This window comes from Bombina bombina, chromosome 1 (genome assembly GCF_027579735.1).
Source record: "Bombina bombina isolate aBomBom1 chromosome 1, aBomBom1.pri, whole genome shotgun sequence".
Taxonomy (NCBI): domain Eukaryota; kingdom Metazoa; phylum Chordata; class Amphibia; order Anura; family Bombinatoridae; genus Bombina; species Bombina bombina.
The window spans coordinates 68,099,381-68,126,962 of NC_069499.1; the positions used below are offsets into that span (position 1 = coordinate 68,099,381).

General features: G+C 36.9%; 1 protein-coding gene across 1 annotated transcript; it reads left to right on the plus strand.

Moving 5' to 3' along the window:
• LOC128644842 (heat shock protein HSP 90-alpha) lies at positions 1 to 27,582 on the plus strand. The gene is made up of 11 exons (XM_053697442.1): positions 1 to 264; positions 4,069 to 4,224; positions 7,125 to 7,491; positions 10,000 to 10,133; positions 11,381 to 11,692; positions 12,415 to 12,580; positions 18,388 to 18,578; positions 20,075 to 20,222; positions 21,479 to 21,747; positions 24,741 to 25,074; positions 26,941 to 27,582. Exons 2-11 carry the CDS (start codon positions 4,069 to 4,071, stop codon positions 27,048 to 27,050), a joined length of 2,187 nt encoding a protein of 728 aa, XP_053553417.1. The 5' UTR covers positions 1 to 264; the 3' UTR covers positions 27,051 to 27,582.

Genomic DNA, 27,582 nt, shown 5'->3' on the forward strand with positions numbered 1-27,582 from the left:
TCAGTCACTGCAGTAGATCTCAGATCTCTCTCACTGACTCTGGAAGCTTCGCTTTCTCGCTGCTTCCAGAACTGGAGGAGTGGATGCTTCTAGAAACCGGCTGGTGCTTTATATAGTGAGCAGCTGGGGGTCTCCGGGTAAACACTCGAGGAGAGCAGCAGAGTCACAGCTCGTGAGGAGCCAACAGGATCACAGCAGCGGAGCTCAACAGCAGTGGGATAATACACAGCACAGACCTAGTGCAAGTGGCACAAGAGATACACGGTGAGTGGGATAATACACAGCACAGACCTAGTGCAAGTGGCACAAGAGATACACGGTGAGTGGGATAATACACAGCACAGACCTAGTGCAAGTGGCACAAGAGATACACGGTGAGTGGGATAATACACAGCACAGACTTGGTGCAAGTGGCACAAGAGATACACGGTGAGTGGGATAATACACAGCACAGACTTAGTGCAAGTGGCACAAGAGATACACGGTGAGTGGGATAATACACAGCACAGACTTAGTGCAAGTGGCACAAGAGATACACGGTGAGTGGGATAATACACAGCACAGACCTAGTGCAAGTGGCACAAGAGATACACGGTGAGTGGGATAATACACAGCACAGACCTAGTGCAAGTGGCACAAGAGATACACGGTGAGTGGGATAATACACAGCACAGACCTAGTGCAAGTGGCACAAGAGATACACGGTGAGTGGGATAATACACAGCACAGACCTAGTGCAAGTGGCACAAGAGATACATGGTGAGTGGGATAATACACAGCACAGACCTAGTGCAAGTGGCACAAGAGATACACGGTGAGTGGGATAATACACAGCACAGACCTAGTGCAAGTGGCACAAGAGATACACGGTGAGTGGGATAATACACAGCACAGACTTAGTGCAAGTGGCACAAGAGATACACGGTGAGTGGGATAATACACAGCACAGACTTAGTGCAAGTGGCACAAGAGATACACGGTGAGTGGGATAATACACAGCACAGACCTAGTGCAAGTGGCACAAGAGATACACGGTGAGTGGGATAATACACAGCACAGACCTAGTGCAAGTGGCACAAGAGATACACGGTGAGTGGGATAATACACAGCACAGACCTAGTGCAAGTGGCACAAGAGATACACGGTGAGTGGGATAATACACAGCACAGACTTAGTGCAAGTGGCACAAGAGATACACGGTGAGTGGGATAATACACAGCACAGACCTAGTGCAAGTGGCACAAGTGATACACGGTGAGTGGGATAATACACAGCACAGACTTAGTGCAAGTGGCACAAGAGATACACGGTGAGTGGGATAATACACAGCACAGACCTAGTGCAAGTGGCACAAGTGATACACGGTGAGTGGGATAATACACAGCACAGACTTAGTGCAAGTGGCACAAGAGATACACGGTGAGTGGGATAATACACAGCACAGACCTAGTGCAAGTGGCACAAGAGATGCACGGTGAGTGGGATAATACACAGCACAGACTTAGTGCAAGTGGCACAAGAGATACACGGTGAGTGGGATAATACACAGCACAGACCTAGTGCAAGTGGCACAAGAGATACACGGTGAGTGGGATAATACACAGCACAGACCTAGTGCAAGTGGCACAAGAGATACACGGTGAGTGGGATAATACACAGCACAGACTTAGTGCAAGTGGCACAAGAGATACACGGTGAGTGGGATAATACACAGCACAGACTTAGTGCAAGTGGCACAAGAGATACACGGTGAGTGGGATAATACACAGCACAGACTTAGTGCAAGTGGCACAAGTGATACACGGTGAGTGGGATAATACACAGCACAGACCTAGTGCAAGTGGCACAAGAGATACACGGTGAGTGGGATAATACACAGCACAGACCTAGTGCAAGTGGCACAAGAGATACACGGCGAGTGGGATAATACACAGCACAGACCTAGTGCAAGTGGCACAAGAGATACACGGCGAGTGGGATAATACACAGCACAGACCTAGTGCAAGTGGCACAAGAGATACACGGCGAGTGGGATAATACACAGCACAGACCTAGTGCAAGTGGCACAAGAGATACACGGTGAGTGGGATACTACACAGCACAGACTTGGTGCAAGTGGCACAAGAGATACACGGCGAGTGGGATAATACACAGCACAGACTTAGTGCAAGTGGCACAAGAGATACACGGCGAGTGGGATAATACACAGCACAGACTTGGTGCAAGTGGCACAAGAGATACACGGCGAGTGGGATAATACACAGCACAGACTTGGTGCAAGTGGCACAAGAGATACACGGCGAGTGGGATAATACACAGCACAGACTTGGTGCAAGTGGCACAAGAGATACACGGTGAGTGGGATAATACACAGCACAGACTTGGTGCAAGTGGCACAAGAGATACACGGTGAGTGGGATAATACACAGCACAGACTTGGTGCAAGTGGCACAAGAGATACACGGTGAGTGGGATAATACACAGCACAGACTTGGTGCAAGTGGCACAAGAGATACACGGTGAGTGGGATAATACACAGCACAGACTTGGTGCAAGTGTCACAAGAGATACACGGTGAGTGGGATAATACACAGCACAGACTTGGTGCAAGTGGCACAAGAGATACACGGTGAGTGGGATAATACACAGCACAGACTTGGTGCAAGTGGCACAAGAGATACACGGTGAGTGGGATAATACACAGCACAGACTTGGTGCAAGTGGCACAAGAGATACACGGTGAGTGGGATAATACACAGCACAGACTTGGTGCAAGTGGCACAAGAGATACACGGTGAGTGGGATAATACACAGCACAGACTTGGTGCAAGTGGCACAAGAGATACACGGTGAGTGGGATAATACACAGCACAGACTTGGTGCAAGTGGCACAAGAGATACACGGTGAGTGGGATAATACACAGCACAGACTTAGTGCAAGTGGCACAAGAGATACACGGTGAGTGGGTGCACAGCTATCGTGGAAGAGTCACAGCGAGTGGATAGTACAGTGACACAGGGAACATGGTGACCATATTGCCGCTTTAAAAAGGGACACATATGTCAAATACATATGTCAGGGCTGTTTAAATAAATGTTTTGTATAAGAACCCTGCCGTATGTATTCTTCATATGTCCCTTTTTAAAGCGGCAATATGGTCACCCCCTAGCCTGTATCATGGGGGTTCCCTTGCTGTTAGTGATGCAGCCCAGACTTTATAGCCATTAGAATTTAGTTCTGTCATTATATTCCAGTGTTCATCTTTTTTTGTGTGTGGATAGTAGTTGTTTTTGGCCTTTAAAGTGACATTGAAATGAAAATGAAAAATAAAGCATGCAATTTTTAATCTATTTTGTAGTTTACTTCTATTATCAAAGTTACTTCGTTCATCTTGGTATCCTTTGTTGAAAAGCATACCTAGGTAGGCCCAGGAGGAACAATAGATTAGTAGGAGCTATCTGGTGATTGGTGGCCTGCACATCTACTCCTTCAACTAATGATATCAATAAACTGAGGCAAATTTAATAATAGAAGTAAATTGGAAAGTGTATACTCTACCTAAACCATGAAAGAAACATTCGGATTTCATGTCACTTTAATAGTCTGTATCAAGGTGGTGATGTTAGCTTGTAATTCAGGAGAGGGGACATGGCCTACATGCAGTAATGCTCATCTTTGTATGATGCATACAGTGAATATTACATTAAAAACAGATTGTAATCCTTTATATATACAGTATATATATATTTCATGAGCAAGGGTCAACAAATTAACTGTGATCAGCTTGGTATAGCAGTGCAAGTCTTCAGTTTATGTATCAGCTTTTATATATCCATGTTGAAGAACTGGGTCTGTAAATTGTTATTTTCCTCCCCAGATGTTTTGGAACTACATTTCCCATGATGCTCAGATAGCCTAAAGAGTGTCTCAGCATTGTGGGAGATGTAGTTCCAAAACATCTGGGAGCCGAAGGTTGCTGACCCCAGCGTCTAGGGTGTATATATCATCTTGTAGCTTTACTGTCCACAATATATGTATTCCCAACCTGTTTCCATATTCCTCTTTAGATGCCGGAAGACAATGGAAACACTCAACGAATGGAGGAAGAAGTGGAGACTTTTGCTTTTCAAGCTGAGATAGCTCAGCTGATGTCCCTAATCATAAACACATTTTATTCTAACAAGGAGATCTTCCTTAGGGAGCTGATTTCCAACTCATCAGATGTAAGTTTGTTTCTTTAAAACTTTTTTTTTTTTATATTGTTTTCAAGAATATATGAAAAGCAGTAAATCTGTTGGGTTTTATGACTTTCTAAAGCATATTTAGTGCAATTTTGTCCTGTAATGTATTAATTATTTCAGTTAATTCAGTGTTTACCGAACCCAGTCCCCAGGACCCTTAACAGGCCACAAATTCGTTATATATTTACTAGAGCACAAGTAAAATAATTATCTTGCCCATACCATAAGCTGATTATTTTACCTGTTAAGGGTTCTGAGGACTGGGTTAGGGAAACGCTGAGTTAATTGGTATAGCTATAATAATACAATGATATTTAATATGGTCTTCACTAAATACAATCTGGACTGATTTATAGACAGGAAGATCTTGTTCCTTTGAAATCTGCTCGATAGCTCAGGTCTGGATAAACTGATTAATTTCAGCTTGCTTGGCTTTGCTGCAACACAAGCGGACAGCTCCACCTACTGGCTATTTTAATAAATGTACTGCTTCTCAATGCTTTTCAATAGCAGTCACATGACTGAAAAAAAGGTTGTTATTTGAAACGGTGTAAATTGAACCATTGTAAAATGAGGGCCACCTGTACATAACTTTTTTATTATTATACTTTATTTATATGGGTACAATTGATATATGCAAAACAATGATACTTATAAGAGAAACTTTGAAAAAGCGCCAACCGGCGTGAAACGCGTCAGAGACGTCATTACCTCCCTCCCTGTCTTCTATACTGTGAGTGACTGCGTGTACCGCAGCTCCTGTGTGAACTTTTTAACTATAACTTTCAATATATATTTTATGTGCATCTTATCACAGTGCAGTGTGCATAGTGTCTATACCTAATAATAACTACTTAGTTTGGAAATGTTTGCTCTAGTTTATGAGCTTTAAACCTCTCGTTTTCTCTGGGACTCCGGAATCCTCTTCGTTATATAGTATCAGCAGCTCTGTGTGTGCTGATTTTAAGCCATGTGGACGACGGCTTTTGGTCTCCCAGGATTAGAGTGTTTCTCCATCCGTATAACCTTACTATCTCTGTCTATTTATACTTATAAGAGATAAGACAAAATTTGACAAATCCATGAGGAATTTAGGGCCCTACTTCTGTGGGAATTTACAATCTAGAAGGGAATGTATTTAGTATTTAATGTCTCTTTAAAGGGATATGAAACCCAACATTTTTCTTTCATGATTCAGATAGAGCAGGAAATGTTAAAGTGAATGTAAATTTTGATGCTAAAGTACCGGGTTTTTAAAAATTTGATTAAAAACAGGGGCACTTTAATTCATCAAAATTTACATTTCACTCGTTGTGAAAAAATACTTACCTTTTAAACTTGACAGCCGCTCCAGCTTCCCCCGGTCGTCACAAGCCATTTCTGAAGTCAGAAATGATGGATCGATCATCCTCCAATCATGGCTTCTCCCCTGGGAGAATCAGTGTCTGATTCAGCGCCGTGATTGGAGGAAGCCGGATTCCTCATTTTAGACCCAGGAAGAGGCTTTGCGACGGGCGGAGGAAGCTGGAGCGGCTGTCAATATTAAAAGGTAAGTGTTTTTTCACAACACGAGTGAAATGTAAATTTTGATGAATTTGATAATGGCAGCACCCGTGATTAGCAGGAGGTGCATGAGATGTGTTTAGTATCTCTTTTAAATATTGAATTTAAATGTAAAATCAGTGACTCCTAATAAAATGTAGTAAATTTTGTCCTTTTCAATCTGTGACTAAATGTTAAAGGAATAGTCTAGTCAAAATTAAACTCATAATTCAGATAGAGCAGCAACTTTCTAATTTACTTTTATTATTTTGTCTTCTTTCTCTTGGTAGCTATATTTGAAAAAAGCTGGAATGTAAGCTTAGGAGCCAGACCATTTTTGGTTCAGAACACTGGGTAGCGCTTGCTGATTGGTGGCTATATTTAGACACCAATCGGCAAGTACTACCCAGGTGCTGAACCAAAAATGGGCTGGCTCCTAGCTTTTTCAAATACAGATACCAAGAGAACGGAGACAATTTAAAAATAGGTGTAAATTAGAAAGTTGATTAAACTTGCATGCTCTATCTGAATCATGAAAGTTTAATTTTGACTAGACTATCCCTTTAAGATAATAATACAGCATTGAATGAGCTATATATAGACCCTGAGTAAGGAAAATGTGTACTGAACATAGAATTTGTGCTTTTAGCCCTATTGGGTTGTTCTACACTGAACACTATTGATAGTTGTGAAAAATATGAATACTATTAAAGGGACAGTCTACACCAGAATTGTTATTGTTTTAAAAGATAGATAATCCCTTTATTACCCATTTCCCAGTTTTGCATTACCAACACAGTTATAATAATATACTTTTAACCTCTGTGATTATCTTGTATCTAAGCCTCTGCAAACTGCCCCTTTTTTCAGTTCTTTTGACAGACTTGCAGTCTTGCCAATCAGTGCCTGCTCGCAGATAACTTCTCGTGCACGAGCACAGTGTTATCTATATGAAATACGTGAACTAACACCCTCTAGTGGTGAAAAACTGTTAAAATGCAATCTGAAAGAGGTGGGCTTCAAGGTCTAAGAAATTAGCATATGAACCTCCTAGGTTAAGCTTTCAACTAAGAATACCAAGAGAACAAAGCAAAATTGGTGATAAAAGTAAATTGGAAAATTGTTTTAAAATTACATGCTCTATCTGAATCATGAAAGTTTATTTTGGCCTAGACTGTCCTTTTAAGATAAATAATATATTTATTATTTTTTTAAATACACTGCAGCTCAAATTTTTCATTTTTTTTTAATGAAAACCTTAAAAATAATTTCTTATTCAACATATAACTGTTTTTATGTGAAAATTTATGTAGCATTATATATTTTATATATGAATTCAGGCTCTGGACAAAATCAGATATGAGAGTTTGACTGACCCAAGCAAGCTGGATTCTGGAAAGGAATTAAACATTGATCTGATTCCAAACAAACTAGAGCGTACTCTCACTTTAATAGACACTGGTATTGGTATGACCAAAGCTGATCTCATTAACAATCTGGGTACTATCGCCAAGTCTGGAACAAAGGCATTTATGGAGGCTCTGCAGGCTGGAGCTGATATATCCATGATTGGCCAGTTTGGTGTTGGTTTCTACTCTGCGTACCTTGTTGCCGAGAAGGTCACAGTGATCACCAAACACAATGATGATGAGCAGTATGTCTGGGAGTCTTCTGCAGGTGGATCATTCACAGTTAGAGTCGATAATGGTAAGTATAATATCTTATAGGAAAATACATTATTGTATTTGACTGTTTTTAGCATTAGAACAGACTAAAAAAACTAAAAACTTTATTTAGTAATCTAAAAACTTTATTTAGTAGTCTAAAAAAACTTTATTTAGCAATCTAAAATCTTTATTTAGTAGTCTAAAAAAACTTTATTTAGCAATCTAAAAACTTTATTTAGTAGTCTAAAAAAACTTTATTTAGCAATCTAAAAGCTTTATTTAGTAGTCTAAAAAACTTTATTTAGCAATCTAAAAGCTTTATTTAGTAGTCTAAAAGCTTTATTTAGTAGTCTAAAAAAACTTTATTTAGCAATCTAAAAACTTTATTTAGTAGTCTAAAAAAACTTTATTTAGCAATCTAAAAGCTTTATTTAGTAGTCTAAAAAAACTTTATTTAGTAATCTAAAAGCTTTATTTAGTAGTCTAAAAAACTTTATTTAGCAATCTAAAAACTTTATTTAGTAGTCTAAAAAAACTTTATTTAGCAATCTAAAAGCTTTATTTAGTAGTCTAAAAAAACTTTATTTAGCAATCTAAAAACTTTATTTAGTAGTCTAAAAAAACTTTATTTAGCAATCTAAAAACTTTATTTAGTAGTCTAAAAAAACTATTTAGCAATCTAAAAACTTTATTTAGTAGTCTAAAAAAACTTTATTTAGCAATCTAAAAACTTTATTTAGTAGTCTAAAAAAACTATTTAGCAATCTAAAAACTTTATTTAGTAGTCTAAAAAAATTATTTAGCAATCTAAAAAAACTTTATTTAGTAGTCTAAAAAAAACTTTATTTAGCAATCTAAAAGCTTTATTTAGTAGTCTAAAAAAACTTTATTTAGCAGTTTTTGTCTGCTGTGTAATTAATAATTTTGATTATATATTTTTTTATGATTATTTTAACATTTTCAAAAACATTTATTAAAAAAAATAATCTACATCAGCAGCGTTTGACAGTAAGGATTGAATACAGATTAGAAAGTTAAGATTTGCTATAAAAAAGGCATTATTAAAGCGATATGAAACCCACAGATTTTCTTTTTGTGATTCAGGCAGAGCATACTATTTTTAAAAAGTTTCCAATTAACTTCTATTATCAAATTTGCTTTGTTCCCATGTTAGTCTGTGTTAAGCACTACATTTCAGGAAATAGTGCTGCAATCTAGTGCGCTTGCTAAACTGCTGCCATATAGTTCTCCAGAAATGGGCCATGTCCTAAGCTTTCGCCCTGTTTTTCAACAAAAGATACCAAGAGAATGAAGAAAAATTGATAATAGAAGTCAATTAGAATGTTGTTCATAATCGCATGCTCTATTCAAATCATAAAAGAAAAAATTGGGGTTGCATTTCCATTCAAGATATTGTCTGGGGAAGATAGCTAGCAAGATTCTGATCACTTAGCATTGTATGCTTCTGATTGGTGCGTGCACAGGTGCTTGTGTTTCAGTCAGAGTGTATGCACCAATTTAAGGTTCCTTACGCACCCACATTGGTACTGTGGGCGTGTAAACTTTGCTAAGCATCCCTTTTAACAGACAGTATGCTGCAAAAAGTTGCAAAAAATAGATATTCTGTAATGGTCTTTTTTCCTGATTGAGACAGAGCATGTGATTTTTAACAACTTTGCAATTTACTTATATAATCTAATTTGTTTTGTTCTCTTGATATATTTTGTTGAAAAATATACATAGGTAGACTCAGGAGCTGCTGATTGGTGACTGCACATATATGCAACATCTATTGACTCACCCAGTGCACCCAGCTAGCACCCAGTAGTGCATTTCTACTTCTTCCACAAAGGATACCAAAATAATGAAGCAAATTATATAATAGAAGTAAAATGGAAGGTTGCTTAAAATTGTATTCTCTATTTGAATCAAATACATTTTTTGTGTGTTCCATATCCCTTTAAAGGGACATTAAACACTAAATACATGCTAGATAGAATGATGCATTCCAAGAAAAGATTAGTCCATGACTAATATGTAGATGTATTTTTTAAAGTTTCATTAGTTGTTTAAAAAGTGACAAAATAAGTGTAAAGTTTTAGTGTCTATAAAACCCTGGGAGCTGCCATGTTGAAAAATGCGTTACCTTCTCTGCTGTGGCCAATTAGGGACAGTTATACATAGGTCATTAGAGTGTGCAGCCAATGGATGTGCTGGATTTAACAGTGTTCTGCACTTCCATTTCTAAAAGGAACTGAAAAGCTCACAATTTCAGAATGGAATTACAGGCAAAGAGGACAAAATAAATAATGAAAGTATATTGCAGAGTTGTTTTATATAAACAATTTATAATTTTATATTACCATCTCAAAGTGTTTAATGTCCCTTTAAAGCTGGACCTGACAAACATTAAAAAAATAACTATAGATAACTTTCATATTTATATTTTTTTCTTTTTATTTCAAGTTAAAAAAAAATATCATGTAATCTTTTTTTAATGTTAATTTAAAATAGTTCCATATTTAATCTAACTACCTTTTGTCAACAGGGGAACCTTTATCTCGTGGAACTAAGGTTGTCTTGCACCTAAAAGAAGATCAAACAGAGTACTTGGAGGAACGTAGAATAAAAGAAATTATAAAGAAACACTCACAGTTCATTGGTTATCCTATTACTTTGTATGTAAGTAAGGCGTTGCATCTGCAGACTGGTTATTTTTATGATTTATTGATAGCAGTGGTGTTTGTAACAAAATATAACATTGTTACAAGCCTTGATGCAAACACTACTGCACTATATTGCTCAGGACACATGCACACATGTAATCTTACCTAGGTATGCCGTCATGCAAGGGAGCTAAGTTTCAACAAAGGATAACTAAGGGAAAAGGTAAAACAAACAATTGTATATTCTGTCTCAATTGTCACACTTAAAGGGACAGTATACATCAATTTTCATATTACTGCAAGGGGCTTGGTAAACAAAAATAGCAGAAACTCCCCACCTCCCCCCCTTCCCTGCAGATAATATAAACAGGAGTCAGTTAACGCGTGTATATATACAGCTAGCACTGGGGGCTTAGTTAGGAGTCTGAAAATCATTGCAATGTTCTTAAAAAATAAGCAAAACTATACATTATTCTAAAAACACTCCCAGATGGGCTATATAAATGGATAATTTACAAAACATTTATGCAAAGAAAAATCTAGTGTACAATGTCCCTTTAATTATTTTGACTTCAGAGTTCTTTAAGGAAATTTTTTTTTCAAAGTACAGGTACAAAGTAATTTTAATAACAGTGATGAACCTGTTTGCCAGGACGTATCATTCATTTTAATATGTATATTTATAGAAATCTAAATGAACATTATATCCAGCCTAGTTTACAAAACAAATATCAGAATTACTAATGAAAATATTCTTAATCCTATTACTATTTCTTTTTATATGTACAGTAAGCGTAACTTTTGCTTCTGCTTTGTTCTTTTGGTTTCCTTTGTTGATAAGAATATCTAGGCAGTACCAGGAGCAGCAATGCACTACTGTAAGCTAGCTGGTGATTGGTGGCTGAATATATATGCCTCCTGTCGTTGGCTCACCACAATATTCAGCTAGCTCCCAGTAGGGAATCGCTGCTTCTGAACCTGTATAGGTTTATTCTTCAACAAAGAATAACAAGAAAACAAAGCAGATTCAGTAATAAAGGTCAATTGGGAAATTGTTTAAAATTGCATTCTATATATGAATTATGAATGTTTAATTTTAACTTTACTGTCTCATTAATATTTCTTAGACAGAATATTAGGGTTTGCGTTTTTATTCAGAGAGGGGGTGCACTATAAAAAAATAAAATAAAATTAAAAATGTAGCTTAAAAATAATTAGAAATTGTAAATTTACCATATTATTCAAATGTATTTTCATGTACAGGTTGAAAAGCAGCGTGAAAAGGAAATTAGTGATGACGAAGCCGAAGAAATAACTGAGGTCAAGGAAGAGGAAAACAAAGAAAAGGGTGAAGAAAAACCTGAAATTGAGGATGTGGGCTCTGATGAGGAAGCAGATGACAAGAAAGGTGACAGGAAGAAGAAAAAGAAAATTAAGGAAAAATACATTGACCGCGAGGAGCTGAACAAGACTAAGCCAATCTGGACGAGGAACCCTGATGACATCACAAATGAGGAATATGGAGAGTTTTACAAGAGTCTGACCAATGACTGGGAGGATCACTTGGCTGTTAAAGTAAGTGAATATAGAATGATGTGTGACAAATTAGTGCAAATAATATATATTATAGGTAAATTATAAATGGGGCCCTATCACCAGAATGTCTGCAGTATTCACATGGAAGATTGTGAACAACTAAGCAGTTTAAGGTCGAATTATTGATTCACCACAATGTATTTATCTGTGCGAATTTAAATAATCGCACCGTGTAAAAACAATGTTCCGCTTTTGAAAATTTATTCTGTAGATCTTTAAAGGGACATGGAACCCAATTTTTTTTTCTTTCATTATTCAGACTGAGCATGCAATTTTAAACAACTTTCTAATTTTACTTCTATTATCAAATTTTCTTCATTCTCTTGGTATCTTTTGTCTAAAAGCAGAGACGTAGGATCATGGCAGCAATTTTACAATAATGTTCTACATTTGCAAGAGCACTAGATGATAGCACTATTTCCTTCCATGTAGTACCCCAAACACCTACAACCTCTTCAACAAAGCAAATTTGATGATAGAATACATTTTTTGAAAATGAATAAAGTGTTAAAGGGTTTTGTGTCCCTTTAACAATATACAGCATTAGCAGTTTCTTTATCAAATGCCTTGATGTACCTTTAAGAATAGGACTTTTAGCAAATGTTGCATTATCATGCAGTTCAGGGACATACCTTGAAATAACAAACAAACTTTTTTTTTTTTTTAATTTGATGCAACCATTTTTCTTCCCATTTTTACAGCATTTCTCTGTAGAAGGTCAGTTGGAATTTAGAGCTCTTATGTTTGCTCCAAGACGAGCAGCTTTTGATCTGTTTGAGAACAGGAAGAAGAAAAACAATATTAAGTTGTACGTGCGCAGAGTGTTTATCATGGACAACTGCGAAGAGCTCATCCCTGAGTATTTGAGTAAGTAATTGATGACATTAATATCAAGCTAAATCGTTTAGGAATAGTTCTGTTCTCTCAACAAATCCTGCAATGTATTGTAGCACAATGAGGGAATAAAAGCTTATTTCTTTATTATTTATTATAACTTTTTTTCCACAAATATGATAAAATATATTTTAAGTGCTGGGTGTATTTAAAGGGGTTTATTTGTCTAATAAGTAGAATGCTCCATTGTGTTACAGTATTTTATTATTTCACTGTTGATTGCATACAACTACAGGTATACCCTGCTCATACAGCGGGTTAGGGACCGGAGCCCCGCTGTAAAGTGAAAACCGCCTTAAAGTGAAACAAGGCAGTATTAGCTTTCTTTTCACTTGCCAGTGTGTTTTAAAAACTTGAAAAAGTGTTTGAACTAACATATATTAGGGGTGCAATAGTGCTACGTTTTCTTTAACATTAGCACAGCAAGTATTCAATTAGTATTCAATAAATACTGTACCTGTAAAAAAGTGACAATCACTGTAGTACAATTTGCCAGACTATAGCACTGAGACACAGATTGCACTGTATTGCTATAAACAGAGTGAACTAAGCATAACAAAATGGTGCCAGACACTTTTCTTGCAATATCACAATGATTACAACACTGTTTCAAAATCCTTGAAGGTTGAACTTCAGCTCCACAGAGCGCTGTAAAGTGAAGCGCTGTAAAGTGAGGTATACCTGTATATGTTAACCCCTGCAAGGGAGCTCTAAAGCAGCAATGCATTACTGGGAGCTAGCTGAACACATCTGGTGAGCCAATGACAAGAGGCATATCTCTGTAGCCACTAATTACTAATTAGCTCCCAGCAGTGCATTGCTGCAACTGAATCTACCTAGGTATGCTTTTCATTAAATGATTCCAAGAGTACAAAGTAAATTTGTTGATATAAAATGTAATAGTTTTTAAATTAACTATTTTTTTTTTTATTATAATGAATAAATTACCAAAGTTTTATATTATGAAGTCCATTTGAAAATCTAATTCACTAAGCAAATTGCAACGTAACTACCTGTTTCTAACCCGATTAAAAAATAAATAAATCTTTACATCACCTTTCTTTCATGTAATTAGCAAGAGTCCATGAGCTAGTGACGTATGGGATATACATTCCTACCAGGAGGGGCAAAGTTTCCCAAACCTCAAAATGCCTATAAATACACCCCTCACCACACCCACAAATCAGTTTTACAAACTTTGCCTCCTATGGAGGTGGTGAAGTAAGATTGTGCTAGATTCTTCGTTGATATGCGCTCCGCAGCAGGTTGGAGCCCGGTTTTCCTCTCAGTGTGCAGTGAATGTCAGAGGGATGTGAGGAGAGTATTGCCTATTTGAATGCAGTGATCTCCTTCTACGGGGTCTATTTCATAGGTTCTCTGTTATCGGTCGTAGAGATTCATCTCTTACCTCCCTTTTCAGATCGACGATATACTCATATATATATATACCATTACCTAAACTGATTCTCGGTTCAGTACTGGTTTGGCTTTCTACAACATGTAGATGAGTGTCCTGGGGTAAGTAAGTCTTATTTTCTGTGACACTCTAAGCTATGGTTGGGCACTTTTATATAAAGTTCTAAATATATGTGTTTAAACATTTATTTGCCTTGACTCAGGATGTTCAACATTCCTTATTTCAGACAGTCAGTTTCATATTTGGGATAATGCATATGAATTAATAAAAAAATTTCTTACCTTAAAATTTGACTTTTTCCCTGTGGGCTATTAGGCTCGCGGGGGCTGAAAATGCTTCATTTTATTGCGTCATTCTTGGCGCGGACTTTTTTGGCGCAAATTTTTTTTTTCTGTTTCCGGCGTCATTTTTTTTAACTTTTTTTTGCGCCAAAGGTGTCGGCGTTCCGGATGTGGCGTCATTTTTGGCGCCAAAAGCATTTAGGCGCCAAATAATGTGGGCGTCTTTTTTGGCGCTAAAAAATATGGGCGTCACTATTGTCTCCACATTATTTAAGTCTCATTATTTATTGCTTCTGGTTGCTAGAAGCTTGTTCTCTGGTATTTTTTTCCAATTCCTGAAACTGTAATTTAAGGAATTTGATCAATTTTGTTTTATATGTTGTTTTTTTTCTATTACATATTGCAAGATGTCTCCGTTTGTCCCTGAGTCAGAAGCCACTTCTGGAAAAATGCTTAACTGAGTTTCAGTTCTACCAAAGCTAAGTTCATTTATTTTAAATGTTATAAATGTTTATCTCTAGCTATGGTTTGTAATAAGTTATTATGATATACTTTTACATGCAGATTCCATTAGTATTTATGCTTTATACATTTCCATTCTTAAGTGCAAGAAATGTTTAGAAGATTTATAAGAAATATTTTTTCTGATTAAGGCTATGTCTGACTTCGTGCCTTCTAATATGATTTTTAGGTCTTTTTCACTTCTTTTTTAATTATTGAAGTTTCAAATGACCAACAACATACTGATTTATCCTTCTCTGATGATGTGTTTTTCTCTTTCAGAAATTCTCTTCATCAGATATTGACACTAACAAATCTACTTTTTTATATAATTTTTTTATTATTAACCCCTTAGTGACCAGAGCACTTTTCCATTTTCTGTCCGTTTGGGACCAAGGCTATTTTTACATTTTTGCGGTGTTTGTGTTTAGCTGTAATTTTCTTCTTACTCATTTACTGTACCCACACATATTATATACCGTTTTTCTCGCCATTAAATGGACTTTCTAAAGATACCATTATTTTCATCATATCTTATAATGTACTATAAAAAAAATGATAAAATATGAGGAAAAATGGAAAAAAACACACTTTTTCTAACTTTGACCCCCAAAATCTGTTACATATCTAAAACCACCAAAAAACACCCATGCTAAATAGTTTCTAAATTTTGTCCTGAGTTTAGAAATACCCAATGTTTACATGTTCTTTGCTTTTTTTGCAAGTTATAGGGCCATAAATACAAGTAGCACTTTGCTATTTCCAAACCATTTTTTTCCAAAATTAGCGCTAGTTACATTAGAACACTGATATCTTTCAGGAATACCTGAATATCCCTTGACATTTATATATTTTTTTTTAGTAGACATCCCAAAGTATTGATCTAGGCCAATTTTGGTATATTTCATGCCACCATTTCACCGCCAAATGCGATCAAATACAAAAAATTGTTCACTTTTTCACAAATTTTTTCACAAACTTTAGGTTTCTCACTGAAATTATTTACAAACAACTTGTGCAATTATGGCATAAATGGTTGTAAATTCTTCTCTGGGATCCCCTTTGTTCAGAAATAGCACACATATATGGCTTTGGCGTTGCTTTTTGGTAATTAGAAGGCCGCTAAATGCCACTGCGCACCACAAGTGTATCATGCCCAGCAGTTAAGGGGTTAATTAGGGAGCTTTTAGGGAGCTTGTAGGGTTAATTTTAGCTTTAGTGTAGTGTAGTAGACAACCCCAAGTATTGATCTAGGCACATTTTGGTATATTTCATGCCACCATTTCACCGCCAAATGCGATCAAATTAAAAAAAACGTAAAATTTTTCACAATTTTAGGTTTCTCACTGAAATCATTTACAAACAGCTTGTGCAATTATGGCACAAATGGTTGTAAATGCTTGTCTGGGATCCCCTTTGTTCAGAAATAGCAGACATATATGACTTTGGCGTTGCTTTCTGGTAATTAGAAGGCCACTAAATCCTGTTGCGCCTCACACGTGTATTATGGCTAGCAGTGAAAGGGTTAATTAGGGAGTTTGTAGTGAGCTTGCAGGGTTAATTTTAGCTTTAGTGTAGAGATCAGCCTCCCATCTGACACATCCCACCCCCTGATCCCTCCCAAACAGCTCCCTTCCCTCCCCCACCCCACAATTGTCCCCGCCATCTTAAGTACTGGCAGAAAGTCTGCCAGTACTAAAATAAAAGGGTTTTAAAAAAAAAATGAAATTTTTTTTTAGCATATTTACATATGCTACTGTGTAGGATCCCCCCCTTAGCCCCCAACCTCCCTGATCCCCCCCAAAACCGCTCTCTAACCCTCCCCTCTGCCTTATTGGGGGCCATCTTGGGTACTGGCAGCTGTCTGCCAGTACCCAGTTTACAATAAAAAGTGTTTTTTTTTCTCTTTGTTTTTTTTTTTCTGTAGTGTAGCTTCCCCCCCCCCCACCCACAGACAAACCCCCACCACTTTGCTGATTATTTTATTTTTCGATTTTTTAATCTTTTTTATTTGCACATTTTCTGCAGTGTAGCGGTTCCCACCCGCTCCCTCCCCGTGCACGCGCCCGCCCCCACCCTCCCGTGCACGCGCGCGCGCCCGTGCGCGCCCCCAGCCGCCCCCGCCCACGATCCCGCCCCCCTTCACTTCCACAGGGCCATCGATGGCCGCCACCCGCCTCCCGGTCCGGCTCCCACCCACCAACGCAGGTAGCCACCGATCTCCGGTGCAGAGAGGGCCACAGAGTGGCTCTCTCTGCACCGGATTACTTAAAAAGGTTATTGCAGGATGCCTCCATATCGAGGCATCACTGCAATAACCGGAAAGCAGCTGGAAGCGAGCAGGATCGCTTCCAGCTGCTTTCCACACTGAGGACGTGCAGGGTACGTTCTCAGGCATTAACTGCCTTTTTTCTGAGGACGTACCCTGCACGTCCTCAGTCGTTAAGGGGTTAAAGTACATTTGTTCTTTGTTGAAGAGGTGTTGATTATTTTGGATATTAAGGTAACTAGTTCTTTAAGACTAGCTGACACTATTTCTGCCTTTTTATTCTTCTGTGATTTCAGAGGTTTTCTTTCCAATTCCCCATACTAGGGAATGGAATAGGCTGAGAATTTTCTTTTATTTTTAAACTATATTCTTTGCCAGCAGTTAAATTCAATTTGGAGGGTTCTCCAATTTATTGGAGCTATCTCTACTCCTACTAATTATGCTATTGTTTTTTATAGCAAAATAGTATTTATTTTCCTTTATATAGTTGTATCTTATTTTTGGAAAATTATTTAGTTTCAGGTACTTTTCTTGGTCCTGTGATATTGCAATTGCTTCATTTTTTCTGTTTACTTTAAGATCAAGTATCAGATCATGATTTATTTTAGCATTGTTAAGGGACAACATTTACTAGACTAGGTGCCGTTGCATTTGTCTTGTTGTTTTGCATTTTGCAAGTCCTCTGTTTTGACTGGTCCTTTAAACTGGACTATCATGCTAATGATTTCATTTGTGTCTTCATTTTATTGAATATATTCACAAATGAGGGTTAATCAATTTAATTTTCAGCGGAATTGGCTGTCTTTATTTTATCCCTCCCTCTCTAGTGACTCTTGCGTGGAAGATCCACATCTTGGGTAGTCATTATCCCATACGTCACTAGCTCATGGACTCTTGCTAATTACATGAAAGAAAACATAATTTATGTAAGAACTTACCTGATAAATTCATTTCTTTCATATTAGCAAGAGTCCATGAGGCCCACCCTTTTTGTGGTGGTTATGATTTTTTTGTATAAAGCACAATTATTCCAATTCCTTATTTTTTATGCTTTCGCACTTTTTTCTTATCACCCCACTTCTTGGCTATTCGTTAAACTGAATTGTGGGTGTGGTGAGGGGTGTATTTATAGGCATTTTGAGGTTTGGGAAACTTTGCCCCTCCTGGTAGGAATGTATATCCCATACGTCACTAGCTCATGGACTCTTGCTAATATGAAAGAAATGAATTTATCAGGTAAGTTCTTAAATAAATTATGTTTTTTTCTCTTGCAAATGATTATAATACTTTCATTTGAAATGTTTCTTTTCAGGCTTTATGAAAGGAGTTGTTGATTCTGAGGATCTGCCTCTTAACATCTCCCGTGAGATGCTGCAGCAGAGTAAAATTCTTAAAGTCATCAGGAAGAATCTGGTGAAAAAATGTTTGGAACTTTTCACGGAACTGGCTGAAGATAAAGAAAACTATAAGAAGTTTTATGAACAGTTCTCGAAAAACATAAAGGTACATTTTATTCTGAGATCTTAATTGAAGGAGAAGCTACAATGTATTAGCATAAAACTGTATTTTTATGATGATGTTTAGAAAGTGCCTATCGTCTAGACGTGATCGAAAAGAAGCCTTAGATTTGATTCAGCTACTTTTTATGTTCCAGTATCTCAGTCACAATTAAATAATATAATTAAAAGAGAAGAATGTACCTAGACCTATACATATCATGAACTACTATAGATGAATAGATAGGTAGGTCAAAATTAAATTTTTATGATTCAGATAGAACATGCAATTTTACTCCTATTATCAGTTTCTCTTCCGTCTCTTTGTATCTTTATTTGAAAAAGTAAGACTGTAAGCTTGAGTGCCAGCCCATTTTTAGTTCAGCACCTGGGTAGTGCTTGCTGATTGGTGTCTATATGTAGCCACCAATCAGAAAGTGCTACCCAGGGTCTGAACCAAAAATAGGCCGTCTGCTAAGCTTAAATTCTAGCCATTTCAAATTAAGATACTAAGAGAACAACGAAAAATTGATAATAGGAGTAAATTAGAAAGTTGCTTAAAATTCCATGCTCTATCTGAATCGTGAAAGAAATGATCTCTGTACCCTGCACGAAAAGAAAATGTTTATTTAAATAATCAAACTGTATTCCATAAATAAATGTACTCGCAGATTTACATTTCCAGAGCAAAAAATGCTGAATTGACTCTATGGGGCCGAATTATCATTGTCTGGCGCATATGATACGCTGTAGCCAGACATCGCTGAATGCAGACCGCATACACTGTCGGCATTTAACATTGCACAAGCAGTTCTAGTGAACTGCTTGTGCAATGCCACCCCCTGCAGATTTGCGGCCAATCGGCCGCTAGCAGGGGGTGTCAATCAGCCCGCCCGTATAGGATCGTGCAGATTGATATCCGCAGCCTCAGAGCAGGCGGACCAGTTAAGGAGCAGCGGTCTTAAGACCTCTGCTTCTTAACTGCTGTTTCTGTTGAGCCTGAAGGCTCGCGTGGAAACGGGCATCAGGGGCCCTTCGGCCCTTGATAAATCAGTCCCTATATATTTAAAGGGATAGTAAACATTTTTTTTTTATTCAGATAGAACATACAATTTTAAACAACTTTCCAATTTACTTCTATTATCAAATTTGCTTCATTCTCTTATTATCCATTGCTGAAGGGACATCATTGCACTACTGGCAGCTAGCTTAACACATCTAGTTATCCAATCACAAAAGACAAATGTGTGCAGCTGCCAATTAGCAACAGCCCCCACTAGTGCAGGATATGTGCGTATTCTTTTTCAACAAGAGATACTAAGAGAACAAAGCACATTTGAAGACCGAAGTGAATTTTAAAGTGTCTTACATGCTCTATCTGAATCATGTAAGTTTAATTTTGACTTTCCTATACCTTTAATAATTCGAAATATGTGAGCACCTCAGTTATTTTTAATTCAATCATTGTAGGGGAAAATTACACTTTATATTTTTTTATTTTAGCTGGGAATTCATGAAGACTCACAGAATAGGAAGAAACTTTCAGAGCTACTGAGATATAATTCTTCAGCTTCTGCAGATGAAATGATATCGCTCTCAGAATATGTATCAAGAATGAAAGAAAATCAGAAACATATCTATTACATCACAGGTAAACATATCATTTTAAACACCTTTCCAATTTACTTCTAGGATCAAATTGTCTTCATTTTCTTGTTATCCTTTTTTGAAAAGCAGGCAGGTAAGTTTAAGAGTGTCCATGTGTCTGCAGCAGTATTGCAACAATGTTATATATTAGCAAGAGTGCTAGATGGCTACACAATTTCCTGTTATTTAGTGAATGATGCAAATTTGATAAAAGAAGTAAATTGGAAACGTTTTAAAAATTGTATTCTCTATCTAAATCATGAAAGAAAATGTTTAATCTGCACCTGTGTAAAACAGTGAATACAGATATTTACCATGTAAAATTGTAAATGTAGCATACTTGCCAATAAAAAAAGTTAGGTTTAAAAACTGTATTTATCTTAAAGGGACACTGAACCCAATTTTTTTCTTTTTCTTTCATGATTCGGATAGAGCATGCAATTTTAAGCAACTTTCTAATTTACATCTGTTATCAATTTTTCTTCGTTCTCTTGATATCTTTATTTGAAAAAGAAGGCATCTAAGCTAAGGAGCCAGCAAATTTGTGGTTCAGAACCATGGACAGCATTTGTTTATTGGTGCTGTCCAATCAGCAAGAACAACCCAGGTTGTTCACCAAAAATGGGCCGGCATCTTAACTTAAATTCTTGCTTTTCAAATAAACATACCAAGAGAATGAAGAAAATTTGATAATAGGAGTACATTAGAAAGTTGCTTAAAATTGCATGCTCTATCTGAATCACAAAAGAAAAAATTTGGGTACAGTGTCCCTTTAATCATGAAAGAAAAAAAATATGTTCATTGGCTGATAGGTACATTGTTGGCTTTCAATTTAATCCACTTTTAATTCACATTTTTTGGACAAAAACAAAAATCAATTTGGTGAATCGCTGCTTTAATATGCAGGATACAACATTTGAGTACAGTGTCCTTTTAAATGATAAATGAATCAGCTGATCACTAACATTTAAATAGAAATAAAGATATAAAGAGACATAAAACCCATTTATATCCATGATAAATAAGTTACATGTACAACATCCCTTTAACTTGAGAACTACCTTAACAATTTATCTTGTTTCTGTAAAATTATTAAAAAAAAAAAATCCACAAATTGGTCTATACATAGTGTCCTTACAGCAGAGAGTATTAATAAAAAAATATATTTATAGTAGCAAGAAAATGTCATTTTTAATTGGAAACTGCCATACTATTGTTGTAGTATTCTCTCTATAATGTATCTTCACTCGTCTTTTCTAGGTGAAACAAAGGAGCAGGTTGCACATTCTGCCTTCGTAGAGAGACTTCGTAAACATGGTCTGGAAGTGATTTATATGACAGAGCCTATTGATGAGTATTGTGTGCAGCAGCTAAAGGAGTTTGATGGGAAAACGCTGGTTTCTGTTACAAAGGAGGGGTTGGAGCTTCCAGAAGATGAGGAAGAAAAGAAGAAGCAGGAAGAGACAAAAACCAAGTATGAGAACCTCTGCAAGATCATGAAAGACATTCTGGATAAGAAAGTTGAGAAGGTAGGTTTCACGCAAAATTGCAAAAACTTGAAATGCATTACAGTATCTGTCGTTTAAGATTTATAAATTGCTATAACTTTAAATAAAAGTGATTGTAAATGTTAATGAATTAAAGCTCAGTATCAAAAAATAATCTTAAACGGGGACACTTAAATTTATTACAGTTTACAAAGACGCTATTTTTTTTAAAAAAAAAATACCATTACATTATGGTAAACATAACGCCGATCCTCCGCCCGCATCTCCTGCTTTCTTTAGCAGAACAATGACAAATCCAGCTTCTTCCAATCGGTGCGCTGCTCCACGAGCTAGATGCCAAAGGGGGCACACAACGATTGGAGGAAGCCGGATTCACCATCGATCTGCTAAAGAAAGCAGGAGATGCGGGCGGAGGATTAGCGTTATGTTTACCATAATGCAATGGTAAGTATTATAAAAAATAAGCGTCTTTTTGTAAACTTTAATTAAAGTGCCCCTGTTTTTAAGATTATGTTTTGATACTGGGTTTTAATTCATTAAAGTTCACAATCACTTTAAAGTGAAGGTCAATTTGGATGAATTAGTGCCCTTTTTTTTAAATAATCCTGTTAAAAACAAGAGCACTTTAATTATTTAAAATTGACATTTCACTCTTTTTCCTCAAAAAATTACCTTTTAATCCTGACAGCTGCTGCAGCGCTTCCCCTGCCCATCGCAAGCCCTCTTCGCGGGTCCAAAATGATGAATCCGGCTTCCTCCAATCACGGCGTTGCATCAGGCCGTGATCCCCCCGGGGGGAAAGCCGTGATTGGAGGATTCGTCATTTCTGATGTAAGAAGAGGCGGCCGGGGGAATCGCTGGAGCGGCTTTCAGGATTAAAATGTACATTTTTGAATAAAAGGAGTGAAATGTCAATTTTGATGAATTAAAGTGCCCTTGTTTTTAATAGGTTTATTAAAAACCGGGCACTAATTCATCCAAATTGTCCTTCACTTTAAAGGGACATGAAAGCCAAAAATGTTATTTCATGGTTCAGATAGAGAATACAATTTCAAACAACTTTCCAATTTACTTTTATTATTTAATTTGCTTCCTTCTCTTGTTATGCTTTGCTGAAAGGTTTATCTAGGAAAGCTCAGGAGCAGCAGAGATCCTAGGTTCTAGCTGTTGATTGGTGGATGTATATATATTTATATATTGATTGTGATTGGCTCACCCATGTGTTCAGTTAGAAACCATTAGTGCATTGCTGCTCCTTCAACAAATGATACCAAGAGAATGAAACAGATTAGATAATATAAGTAAATTAGAAAGTTGTTTAAAAATGGTATTCTTTATCTGAATCATGAAAGAAAATGTTTGGGTTTCATGTCCCTTTAAGAACAAATGAGACCTTTGATTCTTACAGTCCTAGGGGTTTAATACATAGAACGCTTTGTGCTAAATGTGTGAATAGGTCAATAGCTATTTAGCTGACAATACCATCTCTTTAACTGGTTAAGAACCATTTAGATGTGTACTCACTTCATAAAGTTTCAAGGGCTTGAAGGACTCTATTGACATAACAGATAGCTTAAAGCCCTGATTGGTTTAGGTGGCTGTAGGGGAAGATATAACAAGGCAGCGGACCAATCAACATACTGAAAAACAAAGTCCTTGAACTCCAGGGTTCGGTATATCATCACTATTGACTACAATATGCTAAATACCATTGTTGAAATGTCTAGCGATTCATTTTTTTATTTTTATTTTAAATATTCTCAAGATCCTTTTAAATGTTCTTATATTTTACCTCTCAATTCTCAAGAGGTTTGACCCACACACTCTAAAGACCAACAATTATATTCAAGTAAATAAATTACCAATTTTGTTCTACAATTTGCATAGAAGTCTAGTTTGACGGTTTTTCCTGTAAAAGTACTTCTGAAGTCCCACAACCATAACATTGCAAGATGTACAATTGTCACCGCTACATATAACATGCCCTGTATTATTTAACCAGGTTAACCAGTCATTTCACTGACTACATAATAATCAAAGGCAAAGAGCACCACAGCAAAGCTGTTAAATAGCTCCTCCATTCCCTCCCACCCAGTCATTCTCTTTGCCTATGTTAGTGATAGGAAGAGGTAAAGTGAGGAGATTGTTGTAACGTCTTGTGTTCTAATTCTTCTTCTCAGAAAGAACGACTTCTGCACAATTTAGACGTGGTCTGTGCTTTAAAGTTTTACCTACAGATGACTAGGGACTTTCGTCAGTCTTCTTCTTTGTTTGTTATTTCTCAGGAAGTCGTAAGACAGAAAGCTACGGCTACTTGTCTGTTTTTTTGGCTGAAGAGTATCATATGTTTTGCATATGAGACTGCTGGGCAGCAGCCTCCTGAGAGAGTTACGGCTCATTTAACGAGGGCTGTTGCTTCCTCATGGGCATTCAAAAATGAAGTTTCTATGGAACAGATTTGCAGCGTTGCAACTTTGTCCTATCTTCACACTTTTTCAAAGCTTTACAAATATAACACTTTTGTTGCGGCTGAGGCCGTTTTTTTGGGAGAAAGGTTCTTCAAGCAGTGGTGCCTTACGTTTAGGTTCTTGTCCCTCCCGTATCATCTGTGTACTCTAGCTTGGGTATTGAATCCCATTAGTAAGTAAGATGATCCGTGGACTCATTGTGTCATAAAAAAGAAAAGAAAATTTATTCTTACCTGATAAATTTATTTATTTTTTGACACGATGAGTCCACGGCCCGCCCTGTTCCTGTTAGACAGGTTGTGGGTTATGTAAACTTCAGACACCTCTGCACCTTGGCTTTTCCTTTCTTTCTTTAACTTCGGTCGAATGACTGGAGTGGGAGGGAAGGGAGGAGCTATTTAATAGCTTTGCTGTGGTGCTCTTTGCCTCCTCCTGCTGGCCAGGAGGTGAATATCCCATTAGTAATTAAGATGATCCGTGGACTCGTGTCAAAAAAGAAATACATTTATCAGGTCAGCATACATTTTCTTTTTGTATCTTCCCCAGGTGGTTTTGTCCAACAGATTAGTGGAATCTCCTTGCTGTATAGTAACAAGCACGTACGGTTGGACAGCCAATATGGAGAGAATCATGAAGGCTCAAGCTCTTCGGGACAATTCCACTATGGGTTACATGGCTGCAAAGAAACACCTTGAGATCAACAGTGAACATCCAGTCATTGAAAGTCTGAGGCAGAAAGCAGAGGCTGATAAAAATGACAAGTCTGTAAAGGATCTTGTGATACTTCTTTTTGAGACTGCCCTCCTGTCATCTGGCTTTAGTCTGGAAGATCCACAGACCCATGCAAACCGCATCTACAGAATGATCAAGCTTGGTTTAGGTAAGAGCAGTGTTTTCAATATATTGTTCAAAGGTTATAATAAAGATATGCAAAGTAATGTTTATTGTTGAATAGATTCTTAAAGGGATATTCCAGCCAAAACTGGAATCCACATGAGTGCATTTCAGTTTTGAATAGATGCATTTTTGTAATATACGTGTATTGGCAAAAGTGCTTCTAATAAAAGCTATAGCTGTTTCGAATGTGTATTTAAGTATGCACCGTGCACCAGCATTTTAAACACAGCTCTTGTTCAGGAAGCCTAAGGTGCTTGTACCATCAGGTATTGACTCAATTGGTTAATTGATGACATGTGTACAAACCCCACTGACACTCTGGGCAGTTGCAGTATTTAAAATGCTGGTGCACTGAGAATATCTAGCTATGCACGTGCAGAGAAAAATGTTAATACTAAAACAGTGATAACTTTTACTATAAGCATTTTTGTTAATACATTTATATTGCAAATATCTAATTCATCTATGTGAATTTAAATTTTGACCGGAATGTCCCTTTAAAGGGATAATAAAGTATATGTATGGATACCTATAAATAATTAACTGCTTAAAGGGACAGTAAAGACAAACAAACTATTGTGATTCAGATAGAGCATGTGATTTTAAACGAAATTCTTAGTTCTATTATATAATTTGCTTTGTTTTCTTAATATTTGTGGTTAAAAAGCATTCCTAGGTAGGCTCAGGAGCAGAAATGCACTACTGGGAGCTAACTGCTGATTGGTGGCTCAACATAAATCCCTTTTGTTACTGGCTCATCTTATGTGTTCAGCTAGCTCCCAGCAATGCATTTTTGCTTCTTTAACAAATAATACCAGGAGAATGAAGCAAATTGATAATCCAATCACACTGGAAAGTTATTTAAAATGGTATGCTCTAGGCCCTTTAATACATTTTAAACCTTTAATTATTTAGTTTAGTTTTGTATTCAGAGCAGGGTATACCCCTTACCCCAATAAAAACTTTATCCTGAGTATGTTTGACTGCTCTCCTTTGTAACCAATCAGAGGCCAGATGACAGTTTTGTATTGATCTAATGAATCACTAAGTAGCATTTAGCAAGTTGAGACAAAATATGGAATAACTCAGTATGCAGTATGTATTCCAGCTTCCTTAATAAGAGTGGGGGGAAAAAACAACACCATTTTCAGAGATAAACTGGGTTTAATTAACCCTTTGAGTGCTAATGACGGCTCTGAGCCGTCACAGAGTTTCCCACTCTGGTGCTAATGACAACTCAGAGCCGTCACTAGCACTCTCCCACCTTGAGGGAGATCTGGGGGCTCCCACCCGCTCCTACCCCGGCGATCGTGCCTTTAGAGTGACAGGCATCGCCGGGGCTTCCCGTTTTGCGTGGTGACCCAAACATAAAATGAAATTGTTTGCAAGAGCTAAAGGTTCTTATTTCTAGAAGGACTTTAACATATTGCTTAAAGGGACATCTTTTGATTCAGATAGTGCATGTGATTTTAAACAACTTTTATTTGTTTGGTTCTCTTGGTATCCTTTGTTAAAAAAAGGATACCAAGGTAGGCTCAGGAGCTGCCTATTTAAGTATGAACATATATACCTCATGTTATTGGCTCACCATGTGCATTCAGCTAGCTCCCAGTAGTGCATTGCTGCTTCTTCAACAAAGAATACCAAGATAATGAAGCAGATTAAATAGTAGAAGTAAACTGTAAAATTGTTTACAATTGTATATTCTATCTGAATCCTGAAAAAGAAATAATTGTGTTTCATGTCCCTTTAAATTACGCTGATAAATTGAAATGATTTAATTAGCGAAGTTGTATACACTTATGAGATTATTTGTTATACAGTCATATGGTTTTTGTGCTCTCTGCAGGTGTTGATGAAGATGATCCAACTGAAGAGGAACCAACAAACCAGGTGGTGGAAGACATGCCCCCCCTAGAAGGAGACGATGATTTGTCCAGGATGGAAGAAGTGGACTAATTGTAATATGTAGTTTGCAAAGAGAGGAAAAAAACCCCACTAAAGACTGCACATCCAGCACTCTGTGCCTGGACTAGGATATGAGAAATTGGGAAATTTAAAATAACTTATTAGTAATTGTTAAGATTGAAAGGACTCAATGTTAAAAACAACTAAAGAACTATAGGCCCCATCCTCAATATAAAGTAAGCCTTTGATGTGTTGGGTAATTTTAGGATAGTGCGCAAGTAATATGTGTTTCAGCATATTTATCTTCACTTAAATGTATGTGGGATGATATTTTTGTACAAATGTGTTATCTGCTGTTGTTACTGAATATTTGTTATCAGCTGATCAGATTTGCACTATGAATAATAGAGCTGCTTTTTTTACATGAGATTGCCTGGATTTCCTGACTCACTATGCATGTCTTTTAATTATTGTGCCAGACTGTCACATACATGAAACATATGGCAACATTATTGTATATTATTGTTATTTAAGACTATTTTGCAGATGGTTATACAAATAAATATTTTTTTTAGAAATCTTA